This window comes from Dermochelys coriacea, chromosome 1 (assembly GCF_009764565.3).
Source record: "Dermochelys coriacea isolate rDerCor1 chromosome 1, rDerCor1.pri.v4, whole genome shotgun sequence".
NCBI lineage: Eukaryota > Metazoa > Chordata > Testudines > Dermochelyidae > Dermochelys > Dermochelys coriacea.
This window is the reverse complement of record NC_050068.2, coordinates 213,412,879-213,431,805: the sequence shown is the minus strand read 5'-3', so window position 1 is coordinate 213,431,805 and position 18,927 is coordinate 213,412,879. Positions and strand designations below refer to the sequence as shown.

The 18,927-nt window shown below is 45.4% G+C and overlaps 1 protein-coding gene across 1 annotated transcript; it reads right to left on the bottom strand.

Moving 5' to 3' along the window:
- Positions 1-3,142: 3,142 nt before the first annotated feature.
- Positions 3,143-16,529, bottom strand: LOC119854006 (trypsin I-P1-like). Its single transcript, XM_043506129.1, has 4 exons — positions 16,477-16,529; positions 5,859-6,112; positions 4,555-4,688; positions 3,143-3,452 (listed from the first exon to the last, which is right to left on the bottom strand). The coding sequence occupies exons 1-4, from the start codon at positions 16,527-16,529 to the stop codon at positions 3,300-3,302; spliced, it is 594 nt and encodes a 197-aa protein (XP_043362064.1). The 3' UTR covers positions 3,143-3,299.
- Between the last annotated feature and the right edge of the window lie 2,398 nt (positions 16,530-18,927).

The following is an 18,927-nucleotide window of genomic DNA, read 5'->3' as shown; positions in this document are numbered from 1 at the left end:
GCAACATCCAGTATGAAAATGAAGCATCATCCGACTTTAGTATTGATACTGGTATGAAGCAAGGCTGCATCTTAGTGCCCAGTGGCTTTGGCATCTTCTCTGCTCTTTTTAAGTTTGCCTTTGGAAATGATCAATCTGGCATACTAACTGAATCGAGGATGGACGGCAGCTTAACATCAGACTATTCCAGAGCAGAAGGCATGTCACCCAGCTCACTATTCAGGATCTGCTTTTTGCAGATGATGCTTCATTCATCTCTAATTCACCTGATGAACTTCAGGTCATGATGAACAAGTTTTCCTATGTTTCCTAAGTTTTACTATGCATGCACCAAGTTTTGCATAGTAACCAGTATGAAGACAACAGTTGTCATGTACCAATATTCCACCTAAAATCTATGTCAATAATGAAGTCTGGACAACATGGATCACTTCTGATATTTCGTCTCAATTATCACCAGCTCACTTAACCTTGATAGGGAAGTTAATGCTAGAATCAGCAAAGCTTCTGTTCCCTTTGGCAAACTTACCTCACATATTTGGAACAACAAGTTGCTAACCCTGAAAACAAAGGTGTCTTGTTTATCATGTTTGTGTCCTTAGTACCCTTCTTTAGAGTTGTGAAAGCTGGGTTACGTACTCCAAGCAGGACCAGAGATCGAACAGTTTCCACCTCCACTGCCTTAGAAAAATCCTTGTTACTTGGGACCAACAGATCACCAATAATGAGATCCTTGAGAGAACTGGCCTACAGTCTATGCAGACTTTGCTGGATGTTCGCAAGCTTCACTGGTTGGGACACGTGGAATGCATGCCTCAAGATTGTCTGCCAAAGGCTGTGCACTATGGCCAACCTTGCTGCCATGCAGAGGAAGGCCAAATCTCCGATACAATGACAAGGTCAAGCAAGGCCTCAAGAAATTCAGCATTCCCACTGACCACGGGGAAAATACTGCACACAATCATTCAGTTTGGAGAAGCTGGGTTAAGACTGGTGCAGTCACCATGGAGAGCCATCAGAAAGCCAGGCTGAGGGTCACAGGTGAGCAGGGAAGCAGAGCTTCAACTTCCATCTGGCGAGTGGGCAGGTGGGAAGGTTTGCCACTCACGCATCGGGCTCTTTTCACATACCATTGCTGAGCCCTACTGATGGACTGACTTTGTCGTGTCTCATTGCATCTGTCAAGAGGTTGGAGAGCCATGAGCAATAGGTGGTGTTAGTATTGTACACTCAAGTGATGGCACTCTTCCCTCATGCATGCTGTGCTGCAGGAAGTGTTGAGGGAGAGTCAGTAGGGGGAGCTCTTGCCTCAGAGTCAGCACTGACCCTGTATTCTAGCATGATACTAGTGAGTGCAGTGCTATAGGGGCTACTACTTTCAGATAAGACATAAAACCAAAGCTCTGAGCATTCAGAGTCATAAGAAATCCACAGCACCTTTCATAACCAGAGGGGATTAGCCCTGGAGAGCTGGATATATTCCAACTCAGATAGGTCCCTTTTACCACTGTATGATGCCTGCTCTATGTGGCAAAGTCAGGCTGGACGGCTGCCGGAGGGTCTGGGAAAACAGGTATGTTAGCCCTGTAATGCTAAAGGCCCTTTTTCCTACAAGCTGGTAAGGGTTACTGTTAGGATATAGATATTCAGGCCTGCTTGTAAAGGCCTATACTCTAAGAATATAGGTATATGTTTATCATTTAGCTAGTAATAGAGGTATACAAGAAAGAATCTGTGTAAGGGCCTTCTCTCACTGTGACAGTCTGAGGCCCTGTTCTTAGGCCAATGCCTTTGGCTAAGCAGCAGAGGCAGCCATAAGCTGGGAAGCGAATGGTCACATCCCAAACTAGTCAATATGGGGCTGTTAGGAAGGTGATCCGATCTATCACCTCCAGAGAAAGGGAAGAGCCTAGAAGATGTAAAAGGAAATTTAGGTTAATAGTTTTCTGTCTGGTAAGAACTCACTTATCAATAGACACAGCTGGGAAACCCTTATGTCTTTATAGATGTAGTTGTGAAATCCTCACTTCTGTATTGTTTTGTCATTATAGTTCCCACTTTGCTATTGTTTATTTGCATGGTCTCTGTCTGGTTCTGTGATTGTTTGTGTCTGCTGTATAATTAATTTTGCTGGGTGTAAACTAATTAAGGTGGTGGGATATAATTGGTTAGCTAATCATGTTACAATATGTTAGGATTGGTTAGGTAAATTTCAGTAGAATGATTGGTTAAGATATAGCTAAGATTATTACTATATAAATTAGGGGCAAACAGGAAGTAAGTTGAGATTCGAAAATAAGGAAAAAGAAACTTGGATTTAAGCTTGCTGGAAGTTCATCCCAATAAACATCGAATTGTTTTCACCTTCAGACTTCGGGTATTGTTGCTCTCTGTTCATGCGAGAAGGACCAGGGAAGTGGGAGAGTGAAGGAATAAGCTCTCTAACAGTTACTTCAGGTCAATTAGGGACACCTGAGTCCAATTAAGAGCTGCCTGAAACCTGTTAAAATCTCTCTCCTGGTGCTGGTGGGACAAATTGCTGCAAGGCTGGAGGCAGTAGGAAGATAGGCTTCTCCAGTGTGAGAGACTGCGCTCCTTCCCATAGGGGAGACACCCAAAATCCAGTGCCTGTTTAGGGGAAGGACTGACACCTCGGGGCCAGCGACAGGACAACCCCTTCCCCCAATGAGGGGGCCAGGGAAAGGTATTCCCCTTTTGTTTTGATGTGTTTGGCAGAGGAGCACTCCTCAGGCCTGCCCTGAGGCCTACCAGGAAGGCTCTGAGAAACAAACCCTGAACAGGGAAGACAGACATGCTCTAGATTGGGGGCTGATTTACCCCAGCCCTGTCCCTGCCAGAGGAGGGAGCACTAAGTCTGGTGAAGCAGAAGGGGTGCCTTGCCACATCTGTTTTCACTTGGATAAAATTTTCTTCTTCAGCTGTTCTCTTAAACTGTTGTGCCGCATTAATTTGACTGAGTGCTGTTAAACTGCTTCTGCATTCCACTCCAGAAGTGGTTGCACTTCAATACTGGCTGAGTGAATCCTAGAAATACAGACTGTAAAGTGTTTTGAGACTCTTCCATCTGGAAGGAACTACAAAAATATGTGATTACTTTTGTTTTCAGTAAGGTTACCTGTTCCCATGCAGTATACCTAAGCAGAAAAACAGCCCAAAGAACATTTACACAAACACAATGTTGCATCAAACTCTATTTATTCCATAGAGTTGGAAAGTCTCATACATGGCTGAGGAAATGGGGTATGGAAGATAGTCTGGTCACATGGCATGAGAGCATCTCAATTGGTAGCAATGTTATTTTGGATCCAGGAGACATAGTTGCACACTTTAGTGTAGACCCCGGGGTAACCTTTATGTGCACAACCAATTCCCCAGGAGACAATCCCCTGGAGTCTCCCATTGCAGACTACTGGGCCACCGGAATCCCCCTGCGACAAAGATTGTGAAGTGGTGTTTAGCAGGCATTACAATCAAGAAGGGATTCTGCCTTTTTGACAAAGCAACAGAGATACTAAGTCCTTTTGGTGGCTTATAGGAAAGTCTAGTAATGAGAGGGGCAGTTTGATAGCGCTGATCTCATGTCAGCCTTGATATCACATTTTAAGTGAAAGGTGCTAGATGAAAACCCCACAGGATGGGAATGCTCTGTTTATTCAGAGGGGAAGTATGGCACAGACAGCTTCACACAAATCCACGCCATCTCATATTAATGTGCTGTGGCCTGGAGACAGCATATCTAAGTGCCAAAAGGGAATGTGTTTTTCATGGGTTAGAGACAAAGGACAACCTGCAGGTTACAAGTACTTGGCTGGGATTCAGGAGAAGTGAGTAGTGCTCATGTCTGCCAGGAACTTCCCAAGTCATCCACATACTGATTTGCAAGCTCCCATTGACCCCAAGATAAGTTGAGCTGAAAATTGGGCTATCGAATCATCCTGTGTTTCAGTGTCCCATCAGTACATATGAATTCTGAGGATCAATCCATTCATATGTTCTGTCGGGTTTGAATATACATGATGATACGTCCCTCAGAACAACTCGCAGAGCCAACATTTCTAAAGTGGGCATTGATTTTGGATATCTCCACTTTGGGGACCCACCTCAAGACACCTTGATACCGATTTTAACATATGTTAAGCATCTGCATCTTTTAAGGGCTAGAGTTGGAGCAGCAGGTGTTCACCGCCTCTGAAATGCAGGACCAAGGAGTCTCAAGTATGGCATCAAAAAATGGAGGCATTCAAAATCTATGACTAACATTGAAAATTTTAGTCTAACTAAATAAAAATCAGTCCTTGGCCTCTACTGAGACTGCCAAGAATGAGGCCAAGAAGCACCACTAAAAATGGTTCATTATGAGGTGAGGACGAGTTTCCAACTAGGAAATAGACCAAGAGTCAGCACCGTATCAGCCACCAACAGATTTCAGTCCTTCAGGCAATAACTAGCCATGTGTGATGCCTATTTTGCAGAGGGTTGAGTGAGGGTGGAGGGTAGAGACAAGTGAGAGGTGTGGGGGAGCTATTTTATCTGGCAGGAATCTTTGCCCCCCTCCAGGTATCCGATACAGATCATGTTACTAGGGATTTGTCCTGGATGAGCACTGCTGCACTTGCTGGAGGACAGGACAGGAGCTTTCAGGCACTGCAGGAGGTCAGGGTAGTTAGCTACAAGAAATGGGAGACAAATTAGTAAGGGAAATCCTTGAATTCACTGTAAAATTACAGCTGCCCTTTCAGTAACTGGAACAGTGCCCTCTCTCTAAGTAAGTGGCATTTCTATCCGCTTAGCTTTTTCTCCAGCATCTCCCAGCTTTCCCACAGGATCGTTATCATTGCACAGGGATTCCCTTCCTCCAGAGAGGTCAGAATCCACAACGGGGGATTTGTTCAGCCTGATCCATTGCACAATTAATCTCTGGATTCCAGAAAATGGATAGCCAATTGGACTTAGAAAAGAGCATCCCAAAGATCAGATTTCAGAGTAGCAGCTGTGTTAGTCTGTATTCGCAAAAAGAAAAGGAGTACTTGTGGCACCGTAGAGACTAACACATTTATTAGAGCATAAGCTTTCGTGAGCTACAGCTCACTTCATCGGATGCATCCGATGAAGTGAGCTGTAGCTCACGAAAGCTTATGCTCTAATAAATTTGTTAGTCTCTAAGGTGCCACAAGTACTCCTTTTCTTTTTCCAAAGATCAGAGGAAACCAGTGAATGGAAAGACCAGTTGGATCACTCTGAGCCAGCTTCTGCACTAGAGTCATTGGTGGTGTGTAGCCTATGGATCAGTAGCCAGATACCCCAAGTGGATTTGGCTCATTCTGTCTATCCTTCTTCCTGCTCCCTAGGCTAGTGCAGGAGTTATGTTCTAAAAATGGAGTTCTAATATAATAAACTTTAAATTTGAAATAAAATATTTTCCTCCATCCTTAGAGGTGTGGATAACCCATTGAGTTCACTGATCTGAGGGGGAACTGTGGGTGCTCAGCAACTCTCAGGATCTGGCCCACTGAATGTCCCAAATAATGGGGATGGAGGACTTCTTCCTGAATATCATAGAAAAACGTGTTTGGTGCTTCAGTCTGCCCCATGCCAATAATAAAGAACAAGAGAAAATCAAGGATATTAGAAGAGAACATATTTAAATCAGATAAAAGGCCCCTGCTCTCCACAGGCTTTTCCCTTTGAGCCATGATTCCCCACATGGGCTCTCTCTTCAAACCACCTCCCATACAAGTGCTCTCCCTTCCCCATACTTTCTTCCCTGGGGCCCACCACTGGGTCAATAAATGTTTCCAGTGTCCTAGAGAAGCTCTACACTCCCAAAGAGCACTTACTACCACTGCTGAGGGTGTTGCCCCAGCCAGAGATCAGGCACTGGGTGCCAGTGGCCACACAGCTGGTCAGCAGGGCATTTGTATTGACGTAGGAGTTGAGGGTAGTTGCACTGGCCAGCTTGATGAGCATGATGTCATTGTCCAGCGTCTGAGGGCTGTAATTCTGGTGATGGATGACTTCGGCTGAATTAATGAACTGTTCAGTGCCTTCCCTGACTGCCAGGTTGTGTTCTCCAAGCCTCACTTGGATAGAGCTGAAAAAGAGGATGGAATAACAGCACCCTTACCAGCACTGTCACCATCGTTATTCATCATCATTATCATAACAACCCTCACCATCACTATGGATATTACCACAACTACAGTTGCTGTCAACACCGGCACTAAGGTCTCCGTTGCTCTAGTTCAGTGAGTAGCGTCAAGTCTCTGGCGTCAAGTTCACACACCAGGATTTAGCTTAATACCTAATCCGCAGTGCAGGGAAGTCCTGGGAGTACTGCTTTGGCTGAAGCACAACCTGGAAGGAGACCTGGGTGATATTCTGGTTGGCCTACGCCTCTCTATACATGTCACAGAACTAGTGATGGTCAACTAGGGTGACCAGATGAAACGGACAAAATATTGGGACACATGGACTGCCGAAAGTTTTTGAGTGAGAGATACCTTTTTGCTTTCAAATCTTATTTAACTTGTTTCAGAGTAGCAGCCGTGTTAGTCTGTATTCACAAAAAGAAAAGGAGTACTTGTGGCACTTTTTTTCTTTTGTAACCAATTCTGACCTTTATGCCTTACTACTTGTAAATCACTTAAAATCTATCTTTCTCTAGTAAATAAAGTTGTTTTATTGTTTTATCTAAACCAGTGTGCTTTAATTGATGTGCTGGGGAATCTCTACTCAGGTTAGCAAGGGCTGGTGCATAATCATTACCCTTTGATGGAATGACAAACTGCTTATGAGCTTGTATAGTCCAGTAAGCAACTTGACAGTACAAGACATGTTTCTGGGTGCAAGGCTGGGGCTAGGGAATTTGTAGGTGTTGCCCTGTATGTAGTCCATGAGTGGCTGGGAGAGTATTCATGTATTTAGCTGGGTGTGACTTTGCAGGCTAGTGGCTGTGTGTGAGCAGAGCCTGGAGGGGTTTGTTGTTCACCAGCAAAGCAGTGTAAAAAGCACCCTGGGCTGGAGAGTTAAGGGGACACAGTAGTTCAACAGTCCAGCTTGTGTTCTGGGGAATGTCACACTTCGTTTGAGTGATTATGAGCTAATGCAATTTAAACTAAAAGGATGAATTAAGGGAAGCAGTTAGGGAAGTGTACTGAACTGAAGAACTCTGGATATAAATTTGAAGAATGCTTGGAATTACTTTAATTCAAAGTGGTGGAAGTTCTCTGAAGCCAGCATCCCAAGAAGGAGAAAAATTCATAGGGAAAGGTGGCAAACCAAAGTGGATGAACAACTATTTCAAATAGGTTGTTAAGAGAAAGCATAAAGCCTACAAGGAATGGAAGATGGGATGGATCACAAGGACAGCTACATCTTGGAAGTCAGAAAGTTTAGGGGAAAAGAATTGCCCTAAGCCAAGCAGAATTGGAACTTGCATATGTAGCCCCCCTCCTGTTCACTGGCCCAGGATGAGGTTGTTCAAGATAGGGAAATCTGCCTCGGGGCTTTTTACACAACTTTAGAAAACTGGGCCTGAGGCTCCTCTGTGTGCTCTGGGTTGTGTGTCAGTGTGTGCTTGCTTCAGACCAGTGGTGTAAGTAAGTGGGTACGGTCAAGTACGCCATACTATTAAGACACTTATTGCCAGTACACTCTACCGGAAAGACAGATTTTTCCGAACTGCAAGGCTCTCCTGGGAACTGCAGGGGGAAAAGGGGTGGAGTGTGGGGCTGTGGAGGATGGAACACATCTCACCTGGTCTATGTGCATTTCAGGATCCAGTTCCAAAATTCCCTGCTTGATTTTAAACTCCTCCATGGACTGGTCTAATCACCTCACTGACATTGTGTTTGTACTGCTCCCTCCTCACTTCTATCGTGCATTGACTTCACTGGGCTCCTTTCACCCATTTTCACTCTCTGCATCTCTTCCTTTCTGGGAGCATGAAACTGGCTTTTATTTCCTAACACAGATGAGTCTTTCTGAACCCTAGTTAATTTTATAGACACAGACTAGGTGTCAGTAACACCTGCTAATGTTAATGCCTGCAGCAGAATTTGCACAAACACCCCTATTTAGCCACTAGCGCTAAAATGATGAGTAATTGTTCTCTTGATACATGCTGCTCCTTCCAATAGTTCCTTTGCTCTGCTTTATTTCCAAAGAGCTCCCTATAATGTTCTCTTCACTGTTTGCTTGAAGTCTGAGCACTACTGAACTACAGGATCCATATCAGGCAATGCTAGACAGATGCCAATAAACACTGAAATTCCCACAGTGCCTCCCAGTCTTGAGAACTTCACAGATGACTATAGATTGTTCATCTAGCAGTCTCCAAAATGCAGTTACACATAGGATTTGGATTTTTTCACAATTGCAGGTGGGGAGGTGAAGGAAGATAATTTCTACCGGGAGGGACGGGGAAACAGCAGGAAGTGAAATATCTAGGCAGGAAGATCTCAAGGAAAGCAAAGGAAGATATCTCAGTGGGAATATTTGTTCAAATGTACTCAAAGAGAAGCCTGAGTAACAATGAATCAATATATAAAAAACTACTAACAAATTTAAAACTAATTTATTAAACAACTGTGTATTTCCATTTATGTTTTGACTGTATTTTTTTAAAGTATTGCTGGCTATCCAATGTGTTCCACAGATTCTGAGAAAACTGGAAACATTTCTATGGCACTGCTAATGCGCCACTGAGACTGCAATACACTCAGCATATGGTTCAGTCTTCCAAGAAAGGTAGTGAAGAATAACTTCTACTAACATGGGAAGCAGGCAAAATGAAATTACATGAGTTGGGATTTACCCAGGAGCTGGGGTTAACACCCTTGCATCCTTTGTAAAAAGTGCTGAAGAATTTTTTGTGACTATGAGTGCAGAGGAGATCAGTTTTATATCTCATCTGGAAGAATATTATACATCATTCATCATAAAGGTTTTCCCCCTCCTTAGGGCTTCAAAGGTGAAGTCATAGCAGGGGGAGGGGCTCTGACCTCCTCATCACTTCCTGTCACCTTCATAAGAACCAAGAGGTAAAAAAGAGAAGAATAAATTCGCTGGTAAAAATATGAGATTCCTGCTACTTCTGATGCCTGGTAAGAACCTAGAAATCCTGCCCAAGCCCTACAAAAAACAGAGTCCATCCAGGTGCACAGGCAGAGCATAACTTCCCTAGAGATATGTACAAACTTCCCTGCTCGCTGGACCTCAGAGCCTCCTGCCTGAGTCCAGCCTGAGTCCAAACGTCTAAACAGTGATTTTTTAGCCCTGCAGGCTGAGCCCCGCAAGCCTAAGTCAGCTGGCCCTGGATAGCTGTGGGTCTTTTATTGAAGTGTAGCTGCTGAGAGGCTAAAAGCATACCTGACTTCAAAGAATCAAAACCACAGAGGAATTGTTCATTTCTATGGGAAACAGACTTTTTTGCTGCTGACTGGAACAGACACTGACATTTAAAGTGAAAGGCCTCTCGTGAAAATCTATGTTGTGTGTCACTTTGTGAGATTTGTGTTTGAAATAATAAACTGTGTCATGAGGAAAAGGCCAAAAAGAAACTGAGACACGGCATTAGACTTTCCTGACTGGGAAAAACAGGCCAGCATGCCTCTAGTTGCATATAAATATTGCAGCATGTGATACCAGGGACAACCACTGGGGGTCAAGTATTAGTTAGAATGGCCTTCTCTCTCTCTGTCCCTCTTTGAGAATGTATGTGTGTGTGACTTCGCATATGTGCATGCAACTGTTTTCACTATTGTAATGATCAAGTGACTGTATGAATCCTAGTTTATGTTAACTATAGGCAAGGTGCTCATAACACTTCCTAGTAAAGCTCCCTGTCACAGAAGCAGAATTGTTCACACTGACACTTAAGTTTGATCTTGGCACTAGAATAATATATTTTTATTTTTTATTACAGAAGCACATACAGGCCTCAACCAAGATCAAGGCCTCACTGTGCCAAGCCCTGTACAAAGCCATAATAAGAGTCTGGTCCCTATCTGAAAAGTTCAACATCTAAATAGAGAAGACAGACAAAGGGTTGGGGGAGAAACAGAGGCACAGTTAGGGGGACTGGCCTCCTTGGCCTCCTTCTCCTCCCATGGCTGGGAATGGGCAGTTGGCCCAAACTCCTCCACATCCCTGACTGTCTTGCACAGCTGGTAGAAAGGATACCATGAGAGGGAATAGGCATATAGCACATTCTCTACATGGTACAGTCTGGTGGGTTGGTCTGCAACTGGCATCCAATATCCTCTATGGCTTCAAGAATGGGAATGGGATAGTCCTTCCTGGTTCCCGTCAGCTGGTGAATCTAATAAGATCAGACTTTCTATCACGGCAATTGCGGTGCTCCAGTTCCAAGCCAGGACACACTGGTGCTGAGGCTACCGCAGAAGCAGGGGAAAACTCCAGTGAGAACAAGAGTTAACAGAAACTTTTTAAGACATAATAGTTTTGGGTCTATTCCTATTATATCCACATCTTGGCTCTAGAGCTAACCATAGTGGTCTATTGGAGTGTGCAACTGTCTCTTCAAGAGTTGTGGTGGAAGCCCCATTATTTGGCCCGGACAAAGCATTGCTCTATAGTCTGCAAGGGCCTGTGCCAGCTCTGGCTTTTCCGATTGGTTTGCTTCTTTTCTACATTCTACTCAGTTTGTGATTTCACCAGGCAGTAATTTGCAGGAAGTAAATCATGGGTTCAGCACAAGGCAACTGCTAGAAGAAACTAGGACTGATGGAGAATTTAGGTTTCAACAGGTGATGTCACTAACAAGGGCCATGTGGGCGGCTGCTTGTGGGGCTGTGCAAGATGTATTCCCGAGCAGAAAATCAGATGTGTTCTCTAACTGCCCATTTCCATTTGAAGCACTGGAATGCGTTACCTAGGGAGGTGGTGGAATCTCCTTCCTTTGAGGTTTTTAAGGTCAGGCTTGAGAAAACCCTGGCTGGGATGATTTAGTTGGGGATTGGTCCTGCTTTGAGCAGGGGGTGGGACTAGATGACCTCCTGAGATCCCTTCTGACCCTGATATTCTATGATTCTATGATTCTATTTGTCTTAGGCAGGGGTTTTCAAACTGGGGGTCGGGACCCCTCAAGAGGTTGTGAGGTTATTACCTGGGGTGTTGTGAGCTGTCACCCGCCACCTGCAAACCCGCTTTGTCTCCATCTTTTATAATGGTTTCAAATATATTTAAAAGTATTTTTAATTTATTAGAGGGGTCACACTCAGAGACTTGCTATGTGAAAGGGGTCACCAGTACAAAAGTTTGAGAGCCACTGGTGTTAGGTGACTCAAATGTTCCAAAGTTTAGGATCTCAAGGGTAAATATGGAAACCAGCTACAAATGTTTGTAAGGTCTGAACACCATGGAGGGAGAGGAATTATTTTGGATGGCACACAGGGGACATAATTTGGAGGGAATGAGATTAAATTGGACAGAAGGGAAAAATTTAGTCTAATCAGGAAACATTTCCTCAGATTGAGGTTTTACAGGGCTGTGGAATAATGTACTCCAGGAAAATGGTGGAAGCCACATAATTTAAAAGTAGGAGTAGATAAAGTCCAAGAAAATATATTGTAGGAAAAAAATCCTGTTCTGTCTTGGGGTGAGATGAGCAAGATTTGAATTTTCCCCAACTCTGATTTCTACGACTTTAATACGTGTCTAACAATGCACAGGATGGGCTGGAAAAAACAGCTGTGTTTTCTTGGATAGACTCCAAGTGGCTCATATTACAGCCATTGGGGTATTTTCTAAAGTTCTGGAAATAGCAGTGCTCCATTGTTTTCCATTTCTAGTTGTAACAGTAACAAAAAGCTTTTCTTTTACTGGTGTATCTTGATGTCAGCAAAAGGTACGAGATATGACAGCTCCCTAATCTTTAACCAGAGGACACATGCATTTGTTTGCTTCAGTTGAGACTTGATGAGATCTCAACACATTTCTCCTTCACCTCTCTGGAAAAGTTTCTCTCTCTCTCTCTCTCGTACAACACCCAAACAATATGTCAGACACATAGGTATAATTCAGTAGATATATTAGTGAACAATCCTGCAGCCCTCCTCTGGTATTTATATTGCTGGCATATAGCTGATCATCAATTAAATAACTGAACATTTTTTTAAAAGAACAATAAAGAATAAGGATAAAGAATAATAAGAGTGAGCAAAAAAAGTAAATAGTACCATTCACACACAAAAACTCCTGCTTCCATACACCTAAGCATGGGGCTATTTATTAACAATATGGATTCATCATAGCCCCCCAACCAGACTAAAGCTCTTCTGCTTGAATGTTCATTTATAGCAAATAAGTTGCAGAAAGATGGTTAAACGAAGAGCCATTCAAATATTGTATGAATGAATATTCATAATACTGTTTTGTCTGCATTTGATGAGCTCATTCACATAGATGGATAGGTAGATATATAGATTAGATTAGATTTAGATCGATCATTTCATACCTATATAATTCCTACCCCAAAAGATTTCACAACAATCTGCAAACTCTGAATACAGGGAACATTCCCCACTTCTGGACAGGAACAGGCCGGCCATTCTGGCCAGTACGGTACATGACATTAGCATAGGATGGGAAATCAAATTGAATACTTTATAGCAGGGGTGATTTTGAGAACACACAAAAACCTTTAACCTTGTTGGAATTCTCAGTCCAGATCTGTTGGAGGCAAACACCGCAGTAGATAGAAGGCTCTGGGATCTTTAACCACCATTAATGCTCAGGTCTTAGTTTTAAAGGCTCATTGGGAAGTCTGTAATATAGAGGTAAATATCTGAGACAAAGTGTCATTTCTTTCTTCCCTGAAACACTTTTCAAAGACAACTGGCAGCAATGGGAGGGGTATTGCACTCCTCTCACTTCCTGTTGCCTTAGCATAGCGGTTCTCATACTGTGGGTTGGGACCCCAAAGTGGGTCGCAACCTCATTTTAATGGGGTCACCAGGGCTGGTGTTAGACTTGCTGGGGCCCAGGGCCAAAGCCAAGGACTGAGCACCACTGCCCGGGGCCAAAGCCCAAGGTCTTCAGCTTGGGGCAGCAGGGCTCAGGTTACAGCCCCCTCTCCTCTGGGCTGAAGCTCTTGGGGTTCGACTTTGGCCCCCAGGGGTGGCGGGGATCAGACTTCGGTCCCCCCTCCTTCAGTCTTGTAGTAATTTTTATCAAAATGGGGTCCGTGGTACAATGAAGTTTGATAACCCCTGCCTTAGCAAAATCCAAGCGCTGTAAGAACCAATCCTGTAACATTTGTTGGTAGAAATGTTGAAAATTCTTCTCCTTCTGTTGCTTGGGAATAACCCAGAACTCCCAACCTGCAACGGGCGTACTGCAGTATGGCTGAGTATAGACAGGGGTGGTGTTGGGCAGAGGACCCTTTGGTGCCTGACTAATGTATCTCTGCTCCTTTCCCCCTCGCTCACACAGGTGCTGGGGTTGGAGACCTCATCTCATAGTGGCCAAGAACAGCAATCCAGAAACCAGGGAAGGCTGTGACCATGAGCTGTTACTAGAACAACACTGCCTGCACAAACGTGTTTGGTACCAGCAATCCCAGGGAGCAGTGGCAGATTAGCTACTGGGCTGACAGGGTCTGTGACCAGGAGCTCCGTGCCCCAGCCCTGCTCCCCAGCATGATTCGGGCCCAGCAGCAGGACAGAGCAGCTTTCCCCTGCACTCTGGGTCCAGCCTCAGTAGCTGGAGGCAACCTCCTGGGTTCTAGTGCCGGCCTGTTTCCTCTTCAGCTGTGAGTGCGGCCTGGGCCCATGGTGGTTGGAGGGGAGACCGAGCTTCTCCGATCTTGGGGCCGCAGTGGAGAGAGTGAAAGAGATGCTGGCTAATCAACCTGTACCTGAGATCACAGACTTATAGCCTTTAAAACTATGAACAACAGCAGCATTGGCAGTGACACTAGCTATGGAGCCGCATCTAGGCACTCAGATACCTCTGAGATTGGTGATAGACAGAGAGTAACAACTAACAGGGGCATCAGTCCTCCTGCATAAACTGTTCAGGACCTGGGGACAGAAATAATATTAATATTTAGCAAATAATTGCTCCTCCACAAACCTGCGTCTCCACTCCATGTACAGTATTGTGCAAAGAGGTCAGTTATGGGGGAGTTAACATCTTCCTTTAAGCACTGACAGCTCTCACAGATAGTCCACTCTATCTTTGCCTGTGCTGCTGGAATTTAACTAACTCCCCATTGCCTAAAGTGTGTTGAATTCCCGGGAAAGGAGAAGAAGAAAGTAGCTAGATTATCAGAATGGTCTAATATTAGCCTTCCCCATTCTGGCCACTTGAGGGCAGTGTAGTGCTCACAAACCAAAGCATCCAAGAGCAAAACTAGAAAAAGAATCAACAATCTTCCTGACTGAGTCTATAGCTTCACCCCGTAACATACAGCCAATTATCAAGAGTGGAGGAGAATATCTGAACACAGGAAAGATGGGGAGAGTCAGAGGGGAGGTGTCCTTGTCTGAGAGTTTGCAGATGCAGTGTTATTTAAAGCACCAACATTTATCTGTTGTCTTCCATCTTCCTGACAGATCCTAAAGCATGCTGCATTCTAACAGTAGGGAATTCTCACCCACCACTGAAATGTAGCCAAGACAGGGATGGAATATGGCAGCTGTACTTTGCCAGTACTGCTACAGTGTCATGTGACTTTTCCCTTTGGAACTGCAAGAGGATCTAGAGAGGCAGAAAGAGATCAAGATTTGGCCAGGACACTGACTGAGCAGGAAACAGACATATCCCATAATGCTCACTGTCAGGATCACACAACCCTAATGTAAAAATATTTTCACTGATCAATGTGAAGCAGCAACAGGCTTTGTGTAGAGGGAGAGGGGCCCAAGTCACACATTTTGCATCAGAATGTCTAACCACCACAGTTCCCACTTGTGCAGATCTGGGCTTGGAATTTTATCCATAATGGAATGAGAGGTAGTTGCACACTTCAGATCCACATCTGGACCCTGCTTTACGACCTGTCATATTTGCACTGCCTCATGATCATCAGTTCTTTCCCCTTTGGTGGTTTTACAGAGCTCCGCCTGCTAAAGGCACACAGAACTTTGTTCAATGGAAATTATCACTCGCTTGTCTTTGCTGCAGATGCAATGTGGAGGGCATTGGGTGTCTTCCTTGGCTTCCATCTGCTGGCAGGTAAGAAACTGTCTTTGATAAATGTTTTGACTCCAGGATGGTACAGCTTTACTTTAGCGTCTGACATAAGAAGCAAAATATGGGGAGGAGGGTGTTTGCTGCAGATGATGGAAGCTTCACAGAAGAAGGCTCCAGTACCAAACTGACAAGAACATGTGAAGGGACAAAGGGAGGAAACCTTTGCTAGATGGGTGGTGGAAGCAGGGAGGGATACAGAGGAGCTGCTTCCAGATGGCATGAACTGGGCAGGAGTGGGCTTATGTACTGACTGTGGTAAGGTTGTGGGAAGAGACTGAGGTCAGGCCATTGATAGAAGTGAGGAGAGAGCAGTACAAACATAAGGTCAGTGAGGTGATTAGACCTCATTCTCCATGGAGGCATTGAAAATCAAAGGAGGAGTTTTGGAACTGGATCCTAAACTGCACAGAGACCAGGTGAGGTGTGTTTCACCCTCCATAGCCCTCATTCACCCTGTCCCCACCACTCTTTTTTGCAGGTCTTTGCAGTGGGTGACAGTGATACAGAAGGACAAGTTTTTAACAATCCAGAATGGAAACAAGGCAAGAATCCCATGTAAACATGATGACAACTCTTACATTACTGTCCTTTGGTATCAGCAAAAGACTGCAGAAAGGCAGCTGCAGTTAATAGCCATCTCTGTAGATGGGAATCCAGCAGTAATAGAAGATCAGTTCCAAACCAGATACAGTGTGGCACGGCCAGCAACGCTGAACACCTCCCTGACTATCAACCCGGGGATGGTTGAAGACACTGTAGTGTATTTCTGTGCAGCTAGTAAAGCACAGTGAGAGCTTCGTGCCTCACAGCTGTGCAAAACCCACCAGTGCTGCTCGTCCCTCGCAATACACGCACCTCAGGCCCAGCCACACACAGAAATAGTGTGACAGGGGACAGAGATGTCACTTAGCACTTAACAATGGTGAGGGGTACCTAGTCACCAGCTCTGGAAGCCAAGCCCTTTAGTTAGCCAGAGGCAGAGCAGTGCAAGCTTCCTTTCCTCACACACATACCCCCACATGAATGTGCTGCTCAGTTGCTACCCTGAGGGCACCACAACTACAAGGGAGAGTGTCATTTGCCAGGGAGTCAGTGTAGTCCAATGGACAGGAACTCCAGACACCGGCCTCTGCTCCCACATCTACCACTGACTTGCCCCATGACTTTGGGCAGGTCACTTATCCTCCCTGTGCCTCCGATTCCCCTTGTAAAACAGAACAAATGATGCTCACCTACCTTTGGAAAGTGATTGGAGATGAAATCTGATAAGTATTCATTAGCAGTGACATTACGAGTAAATTCAGTCTGTGGGACTCTGCTTTACTGACATCAGTCCCAGCTGGAACGGGGCTGAGAGCCATCAAATGGTTTCAAACACTCTGACAGACTGTAGTAACTTGGGTTATGATTTATGTGGGTACAGCTAGGAACTGGTGAGCTAGAGGTGAAAAGTTCTGTAAACCATTCTCAACCTCTCTGCCTGCAAGGATCTTTGCCCCAGTATGTGCCCGCCCTGCGTAGCATCCACTGGTAGCTCCTCCACAGGGAACACCAGTGGAAGAACTTGAACAGATTCCAGGAAATAAATAACGCCAAGAACAATGTAACTGGGTCACTTGACCCAAAAGGGGTAGCGAGCCTGGAGCTAACCATCACTGGCAACTGAATGATCCACACCTGGGAGATCAGGTGACTTCCCTCTAAAGAGTGGCAGGACACTGCAGGGAACTGAGGGTGCTCAGGAATGAGGAATGAGGCCCACACCTCTGGGTAAGATGAAATGGGGTAGGAGTGCTCCCCTGGGAGAGCCACCAAGAAAACACAAACTCCCTGCTGTGAGTTCTACAGTAAAGTCTGGGCTGATGGCAGAGCAAGGCCTAGCCAGAGTCTTCAGAGGTACTAATGTGCCAAGGGGTCTCCTTCAGGGTGTCTTGGTACAAGTACAGCATTCACAGGAGTCCATATATGTTTGGACCTCAGCCTGCTTGTAAGCTCATGAGAAAAAACAGGCAATGAGGAAGGAGGTCTTTTGGTGGCCAAGTGACCTGCCAACTGAGCATCACAGCGCAGCCATAGCACCTCCAGTCAGAGGCATATATGTGTACTCATTGAAATACATTGTCCGAGGGGTCCTCAGACTTCATTGCTCCATGGCCCCCTTCTCACAACAAAACTTACTCCATGACCCCAGGATGGGGGACCGAAGCCTGGGCCCACCCAAGTCCCGTCGCCCCAGATGGGGGAGAGGATGACAAAGCCAAAGCCCAAGGGCTTTAGCCCCAGACGGGGGGCCTGTAACCTGAGCCCTGCCACCCAGGGCTAAAGCCCTTGGCCTTCAGCTTCAGCCCTGGGTTGAGGGGCTTCGGATTCAGTTTTGGCCCTTAGCAGTGGGGCTCAGGCTTTGGCCCTGGGCAGTGGGGCTTGGGGTTTGGCTTCAGCCCCAGGACCCACCAAGTGTAACACCAGTCTTGGTGACCCCATTAAAATGCGTTCATGACCCACTTTGAGGTCCCAACCCACAGTTTGAGAACCGCTGATCTAAACTATCAGGAATGTTCATTCCCTCTAGGACACCTGGCATTGGCCAGTGTCAGAAGACAGGATACTGGGATAGATGGACCTTTGGTCTGACCCAGTATGGCCATTCTTATGTTCTTATGTAAATATCTTCTATTAGCCTTCCTGGTGATGGTCACTGGAGGGGGATCAGAGACATGGGGAATCAACGAGAAGCACTTGAGAAGACCTGAAGCCATTTAAATGAGATGTCTGAGGCCAGTGAGAGAGGGTGACAATGCTTGACCACATGCAGAAAGGTGTCTTCAGAAGTGAGACCTGCAGCATTAGACAGAAGTTGCAGAAAAGGAGGCTGCAATGGTATGGACATATTAGGGAGGCACTAGAGACTAGAGTTCATGGGTGGAGAACAAGAGGATGGCCAAGCAAATGGTGGATAGACTATATATGGGAGTATGGAGTGGGCATGGGGTGAGCACTGGACAGGCAAACCTGGAAAAGACTGATCGAGCAACATGTGACCAGCTATCCAGGAGGGGAAAAAAAGACAAGAGAACAAGAATTGATCTGTTGTCCAGTGTTTAGGGCACTCACCTGTGGGATTAAAGATCTCTGTTCAGATCTCTTCCCCACATCCGACAGAGGGGAGACTTGACCTTGGTGTGTCTCCGAAATCCCAGGTGAGTACCTTAACCACTGGCCAAAGGTTATGAAGGAGGTTGTCGTTCTCCTCCTTCCACCCCAATCATTTTGTGTGAAGCTAGGCATCCTCAGAACATGCCTACGGGCTCGGGACCTGCAGGAGTGACAGGCATCCAAACACCTATCTTACCCTGGATCGTTCTGGGCCTTAGGTGTTCAGGCACCTAAAGCGAGGCAGCAGTGGGTATGCCCAGAGGCAGAGAAACATAGGCACCTAGGGAAGGTTTACTCTGAAAATGTAGGTGCCAAGTGAGTTTAGGGATAGGCAGCAGCCAAAAAGGAGTTTTGTGCATCACAGTAGTACCTAAAAATGGGAGTTAGATATCTAAATCTGGGATTTGGGTGCCTATGTACCTTTGTGGATCCAGTCCTTTGTGCTCAAAACACTACCTGATAAAGGTTTGGAATCAGCTAAATACTCCTTCAGGTTAATCTGCCTTGTTAACCCCTTATATTGTCTTTATGAAC